The sequence below is a fragment of the Octopus sinensis genome, linkage group LG4 (genome assembly GCF_006345805.1).
Source record: "Octopus sinensis linkage group LG4, ASM634580v1, whole genome shotgun sequence".
Lineage (NCBI taxonomy): Eukaryota > Metazoa > Mollusca > Cephalopoda > Octopoda > Octopodidae > Octopus > Octopus sinensis.
This window is the reverse complement of record NC_043000.1, coordinates 57,000,967-57,008,927: the sequence shown is the minus strand read 5'-3', so window position 1 is coordinate 57,008,927 and position 7,961 is coordinate 57,000,967. Positions and strand designations below refer to the sequence as shown.

Genomic DNA, 7,961 nt, shown 5'->3' with positions numbered 1-7,961 from the left:
TTTACTATGATTGTTATTTTCAGAACAAATAAATCTTTTGGCTGTTATGTTATTGATGTTATTATTATTGCTATTGCTAGTTAAAGGGTGGTGACTTGGCTGAATATTTTGAGTCTTGTAGTATGTAGTTGTGTTAGTCAATATTCTGAGTTCAAATCCAACTCATTTCTTTATCATCATTATCGATGGACCACTCAAAGAGGTATGTATACATTATCATTTTCGTAACATAATTTCTGTAGTATTTCAAGATGTTTCTGACACGTATTTTGATTCACATGGCGGAGATCCAACATTTCTTCACTTTTTCCAGAATTTCTTCTCTTTATTTTTTTTTTTTGCGAAATACGGAGTTTATGATTCATGTGTGAGTGTGTGTTCTTGATACTCGTTTAGAACAAGTAGTTTTACACCAATTACACTATTTTTTCTTAGTTTAAAGGCCGTGGACTGAAGATGTGAAATTTCCGAAGCCTCTCCCCCACCCCCCTTTCGCGAGCGCGCATTTTTTTCACGATAGTCGTTTAGAGTAAGTTGTTTTACACCTATTACGCTGTTTTTGTTTTTGTGCCCGGTTCAGACGCTTTCGGAAATTCCCGATATAAATATTCCGAGGCCTCTCCCCCACCCCTCTTTCTCGAGAGCGCATTTTTTTTTTCATATTCGTTTAGAGCAAGTTGTTTTACACATATTACACTATTTTTTTTTTGTTTTGATGCCCGGGTCAGCCCCTCAGACGCTTTCGGAACTTCCCGATGTGAATTTTCCGAGGCCTCTCCCCCACCCCCCTTTCGCGTGCGCGAATTTTTTTTTTCTTATTCGTTCATAGGAAGTTGTTTTACACCTATTACACACATTTTTTTTTTGATTTTCTGATATTTGTTACGCCCTATATTAACGTTATGAGGGGTTATATGGGATGCTTAAATCAGAATTCCACCGACATTTATTTTTATGGTATTTTGACAACTTTTTTGTTATGAATTTCGATTTCCGATCGTCATTATAATCACTAGGTGATGTGACAGATGTTTTGGCTTTCGACACACACAAGTTATCAAGTAACGAAGCAACAGAAGCAAAATTTCAAATAAAATAAAATAAAATAAATCCGATAAAGTTGTTTAAATGTATTGGGATAAGTTACTCGTCACAAGTGATTACTAGGATTATTTAAAGAACATGACTTTAAAAAAAATAAAACACAAAGAAATTATATTTTAGAAGGTTAAACAGGTTATTGCAACGTTTATACTTTTCCCGAAGACCATCAAAAATGTAAACAGACTTAATTCAACAGACATCGAAACCAATTTTCGGATACAGTTCGTTGTGTATTGGCTTGAGTTTGATATCACAACAGTATTTACGACAATATAAAACGTGCAGATAGGTAAACAGGATATAAACGTAAGAGAAATCAAAGGGTTCCAGATGTATTAATTCTGTGTATAAATACATTCACTCACTCAACTATTTCCGTTAAGAAGGAAACAGACATCCACTTGCACTTTAACAGAATTGAGGCCTCTTATATCATCAATGTATTATCAAAAATTGATGTTTCATCGTTTAAAAAATCCTGGAATAAATTTTAGAGCATATAAGCAACTTTAAACAATTCATAAAATCTATATTTCCTTTTTTCTTATTTTCTTTCATTTGCTTTCCATTGACTACAGAGGCAAATAAAAATTGTTTATAATTTGTTTACGACTTAAGGGGTGTTAATCAGCGGATGACCTTCCAGTCCACACGTGTTTTTCTTGTTGACAACATGAACAGTTTGGTTTCTAAGTTTAAGCCCGTCATTCCTTCTAAATGGCACCGCCTTACATTACTATGTCCAGCTCAAAGAAGTAGAATTATCCTGGTGAATAGAATGATTTCTTCCTGGCGTTCAAATTCCAATTCTGATTGGAAGAAAGCTGTGTCTGAAGCTGAAAAGGTGGTTGGATACCCTACCTCGTTTTTAAGTCTCAGGTACCTTCTGAGCGATGAACTGTCTAATGTTGCCCTTCAGATGAGAAAATTAGTCGGAACTCGTCACCCGTTGTTAAAGACAGCCAAGTGAGTTCTATATCAGCTCTGTTAACTGTCATAATCTATTTAGGCTTCTCTTTCAGAATGTCTTACCTTTTTTTAGTGTTCTTTACAACTCTATCTCTCTTTACCCTGTCATGTAAAATAAAGCTAAACAATTTCTCGCTGCTAAGGTGTTTTAAAATTAGTCGTTAATTTAATTTAGTGAAAAACGTGAGTATAATGGATTTTATCAATTACGTAAGATCCGGTATCCACGGAAACCGATGATGGTCTACATTCACAAAAGTTAACTTTAATATGTCCACTGTATGGAAAAAACAAAAAATACAGTGAGATAATGCGAAGCGTGAAATATCCCACGTTGCGGCGCTTGTTTTTATTCGGAGAGACACAAAGTTCACTATTTAGTTACGGTCTTCTTAGTCTTAAGTTCAAAAGCCGCGCTTCTTCGCTTACTCATCGCCATCGTATGTCATTTGTTTTGGTCTTTTGACATTCCTCAAAATAGACTTTCATTTTTCCCCATACAATATTTTAGTGTGTAAGAAAAAAAGATCTTTCCAAACTTTGACATTGTTTTATTATGGAATGTGGTCTAATAACGAAGAAGCACCTCAAAAACTACTGTCACTATCAGCAAACCCTTTAGTTATGTCTAGCATGAAGACATTGGTCCTAAGATGTTCGCTGGGTTCCATCTGTTTCTTCTTTTTCTTTGCTTTTGTTTGATAGTACCAATTTTGCCAGGTCACTCTTTTGCAGTATGCGTTGTTGGGGATGTTTCCGTCTCATAAACTCTACCGATCTTTAAGGATCGGTTACATAATCCATTCTGCGAATCAGTGATATACCCATTCAATAACATACATCCTAGGCGATATCATCCTTTGCCGATGATACCGCCTTCTGTTTTTTTCGTAATTATGAACCTTCTATGTGATTGATCAACCTACTATAGATTGACCAAATCTCCCTCAAATCATACTTTAATATTTAGGAAAAATGATATTGAATAATGTGGTCCTAGGTTCCTTGCACATAGAAGAAAGACGGGTTGGAATGCTTTTAATAATAGGTAACATAGGACTAAAGAACAACAAGAACATCTCCCTCTTGTTCTGTAATCCCTTACCATTGCTTCAAACGGTTTGTTAACTCTCTCTTGTTTATACTAACTTTGAAACTGTAAGCTTTTCATTGTCTGTACCTTAACCCACCCAATGTACGAGTCTTTCTTCTCATCTTGCTACTGTTTCTCATTCCCTATATTCTTTATTAAATGATTTATCTTCTTATTCTAGGAAAAAAGCTATAACTCCTCTCACCTTGTACACACGTTTTTGTTATGTAGTCCCAAATCTGAGAGAGCAGATGAGTGGAAGATGGGTGGTTGACTGAACTATTTGTTCCTTCTCAAGCCATGCCTGGCTCATAAGGGCCGGTTTCCCGGTTTCCTTGGCGTATAAGTTCCCCACCTGGACGGGACACTGGTCCGTTGCAGGCGAGCTGCATGATGCAGGAGGAAAGAGTGAGAGAAAGTTGTAGCAAAAGAATCAGCAGAAGTTCGCCATTACCTTCTGCCGGAGCAACATGGAGCTTAGGTGTTTCACTCCTAAACACACACATCGCCTGGTCTGAGATTCGAACCTGTGATCCCTTGACTGCAAGTCCGCTGCTCTAACCACTAGGCCTTGTGCCTCCACGACTGAACTATTAGATGCAACCCACTTATATATTCTAGCTATAACATCTACTGAGGACCATACTTCCTATTACACCATTCTGTAAGATATGCAGTGTGGCTACTTGTATACTTGACACTTTCTCGTCCAGCCTTTTTTTTTTTAATCTTCAATCAAGCAGGTCTTTGATGAAAGGGAAGTTAGCCATGAGCATCTCATCTCTGATTGCATTATCCAATATTGTTTTAAAAAGAAATTTTTGGAAAATTTATCAATAAAATGTATTGAAACTATAAAATGAATGAATGACTATGCTGATCCTTATGGCTGAGTGTTTCAGTCTTGTGCTGCAGTCATACTTTGCTATAGTCCACCCTGTTTAGTCTTTGATGTCATTACTCTATCTTTATGTTTGTTGCCTGTGAGCCCATTTTCTAGCTATCCATCTCCTGAGGATGTAGGTACAGAGGATCAGGACTCTGATAATATGGCCAAAATATTGCAGATTTTGCTGTCTGGCCATCATCACTCACTTTTATTCTATTTCTATCTGCTTCAGGATTAAATCATTCATTTTGCAGGTCACCCAACTGATCCACAGGTTTACCTGTTGTATGTCATCTCAAATGTGCTTAGTTGCTTAGTGTCTGTTACTCTTAGGTCCTTATTTTATATTTAATACCCATACAATGCTTTTGGCCAGACCAGGGTTTTTAGAAGTTTCAGCCTGATGTTTTGCTGAGGTTGCTATCTTTAACCCTTTAGCATTCAGATTTCTCTGTCAAATGCAATACTTATTTATTCACATTGTTTTGAATTATTTATGCATTATCTCATAGATTCAAGATTTTGATGGTGCAGTTGTTTATTTCTAAAATGACATTGTGAGAGACTGGGTCTGGCCAGTTTGAACATAAAACAAGCAGAATATTTTGGCTGCATATGGACAGTTTAAGTGCTAAAGGATTGAGGCAGTTTATAGTGTCCTTGTAGTTGTCGTAGTCTAGAATAAATTCGAATACATGTGAAGTTTATGAATGCATGTAGTCTACTGAGATGAAGTACAATGGCAAAAAAATTTTCAAGCATGTATAATCAGTGTTTGAATCTAGAAGACACAAACTGAGAAGAAATTGTGTTGCGTCGCTTGGGACAACTGTAAGATGTTAGGTGAGAACTTGCTCATCATTTGATGAGACTTGCTCATCATTTGATGAGACTAGATATTCTGCTCATCTCACTTTAATTAAAACAAGTGATTCTAATTGAACTCATTGTGCCATATAAAACCAGAAGGTCACATTTACATCTGGCTGAAAAATTTGACAGTTTAGCCATCAGATCAAAAAAATCTGGCATCCAAATCGAAGTCCTTGCCATAGAAGTAGGTGTGAGAGGATTTGTAGCCAAATCTGCCTTTGATCTCGTAAAACAGATCTTGATTTCTTAGAGAAAGAGAAGCAGAGCTCTTAAGGCAATGGCAGAAGCAGCTGAGAAGAGTTTGAACTGGATCTGATCAAAGAGGAATGACAGTGAATTTCAGAAAGCATAATTTACTCAACATTCAACATGTATCTTTGACTGAACTGGTTACAGCATCCAAAGAATCTTGGTTCTAGGGTGTCTTGACTATCCAGTAAGGTTTCAATGCTTACAGTAGCATAGAACATAGTTACAGAGGATTGTCCAATAGTCACGATCTGGATGTGGATCTCTTAGAATGTAAAAAGTTAAGAGCTGAAACACTTGCATTATAGGGGCTTCTCTGAAGACCTGCTGTTCACCTTTCCCTAGAGTTTCTTACTACCTGTAACATGAAGGCTAATTTAAATAAGGGGGAAAGTCACTTGTATGTTACATTCTGAAAGGAATGCAGAATCTTAATAAATGCTAAATATAAAGCTTGGCAATCTGAAAGATTACTTGCTGACTAATTATTTGATGACTAATATTGACTGTAAGTCACATTGATCTCAGAAATCTAAAAGGGCTTATAAAGATCATGGCTGCTTCCTTCTTTTCTCTCTCTCTCTTGTATCATGGCATATTCATGCCGTTGATGAATCATAGCTTGTTCCTCCTCCATTTATTTCTGTCTCTCGCAACATCACCCAGATCTTTCTTGCTCTGCACGTTCATTCTTTTCTTCATCCAGCCAAACATCTTCATTCTCTGCCTTCCTCTCGCTCTCCTTCCCACCAGTTCAATCTCCACCATGTAACGCTCCATTCCGTCATCTCTGAGAAAATGACCAACAAATCTCCACTGTCTCTTTCTGATAGTATCCATCAACTGTCTCTTCACTTTCATCTTCTTTAACACTTCCACATTCGTCCACCCTCTGTACCCTCGAGATTCTAAGCATTTTTCTATAAAATCACATTTCTGCAGTTTTGAGTCCCTTCTTCATGACTTTGCTTATCGTCCAAGACTCACATCTATACGTTAGCACTAACCAGATGTAGCACTTCAATAGTCTTTTCTTGACTTCCATGCCAATTCGCTTTCCACACACACACACACAAAAAAAAGCACCTCATATCCACAAAAGTCATCTTTGCTAATCCAATTCTGCACTTGTTGTCCTTATCTGACCTTCTATCTGATGCTATCCAACTTCCCAGATATATGAAACTGTCCTTCTGCTTTATCCAAGTTCCATTCACCGTCAAGCGACATGCAGGTACCTGTGCTTTCTTGGTACAGACCATTGTCAAGATGCTGTTACTATTCCAATTATGTATGAAAATGATAACATTTACTGTACACAAGTTTGTTTATATGTTGTTTTGTGATTGTCCTAACTCAGTTCTGATCCAGATTTATGATCAAAGATATTCTAGCCATGACCATCTCATATCTCTGATATTGTCTCTAGGACAGCATTATATAATGTGGCCTTTGGTGTTTTATATATATTTTTTAATATTCTAGTGTGTGATATAACGGAGATTTGGTTGCTGTTTCTTGTTACTCCTGCAACCATATAGAGACTCCCTCTTTGGTTTATCTCTTTATATGTAATTATATAATTTTTGACATGGAATGAAATATACTTGTGGCAGCTTGCCACAAGTATCAAACTATAGTTTCAAACATTATAGTTCTTATTAGAGTTTGTTTAACATTGTTGTATTATGAGAAGAGAGAAGAAATAGAGTTACATGAAAAATCCATTTAAATTCACATGGTATGACATAATTTGCATATTTAGGCTAATTTGATAATCATGAAAATGTTCAAAACTGCAATCTTTCAACAGTCACAGCTTGTTGCCAAGATTTTAGGTCAGCCATGGGCAAGCTGCAGCTGGAGGACCACATGCAGCTTGTGGGATAATCTCAGTACTTATTGAAATTTTACTTAAAAATTTTTTTAGTAATGTGGCCTGCTTGACGAGCCATATCTCATGTAGCCCGCTTCTTGGAAACAGTTGCTCATGCCTGGTTCAAGTTATATTCCCTCATATAACATGTAGGCTAATATAAATAAGAGAGAGAACTCATTTGTCACATGTTACATACTGAAAAGGTTTAGAAGTTTGCTTCACAGTCAAGAGATGCCAGATTTGATCTCACTATGTATGCCTTAGGCAAGAGCCTTTTGACATTTCCTTAAGTTGACTTAAGCCTTGTGAATAGAACAGGATGTACAAAGCAGGTATAGAATCCTGATGGTTGGATTGTACACGTAATTCAAAGATCCAGCCTTGTTACACTCCACCTTGCTGATTCTGCATGACGATTCTGTTAGCCATTTAGCATTTAAAACGGCCATATCCGGCCCAAATATTCTACCTGTTTCATGCTCAGACTGGCCAGGTCTGGCTTCTCACACCTATTCTACCATCATCATCATCATCATCATCATCATCATCGTTTAACGTCCGCTTTCCATGCTAGCATGGGTTGGACGGTCATTGTAAAAATAAAGTATCACGTCATTGAAATATTGAAACTGCAAGATAATACCTGATTAATTAAAAACAATCAAGTGTCTGTAGGATACTCAGCTACTTACATGTTAATTCACAGAGCAGATAATTCAGTCGACTCTAAAACTGAAAACTCATTGTAGAAACTGACTGAGATCCAGGTATACTAAGTTTAAGAATGTTCATGTTGAGTTGGTGGACTAATTATATTTTAACAATTTCAATTTTTGTAATGAATGAGAAAGTATTCATTATGGTATGTATACGGGCATGTGGTTAAAAAATTTTGTTTTGCAAAA

The 7,961-nt window shown here is 36.6% G+C and overlaps 1 protein-coding gene across 5 annotated transcripts in view; it reads left to right on the top strand.

Moving 5' to 3' along the window:
• Positions 1–1,709: 1,709 nt before the first annotated feature.
• Positions 1,710–7,961, top strand: part of LOC115210448 (decaprenyl-diphosphate synthase subunit 2) — a 607,213-nt gene continuing 600,961 nt past the window's right edge. For 3 of the 5 annotated variants that reach the window (XM_036501990.1, XM_036501992.1, XM_036501991.1), the window contains exon 1: positions 1,711–2,070. In XM_036501990.1, coding sequence (XP_036357883.1) covers positions 1,739–2,070 — 332 coding nt within the window. In that variant the 5' untranslated portion in view covers positions 1,711–1,738. Of the gene's footprint in view, positions 2,071–7,961 lie in introns of all 5 variants that reach the window. The other 2 variants (XM_036501988.1, XM_036501989.1) reach the window with 1 other exon arrangement.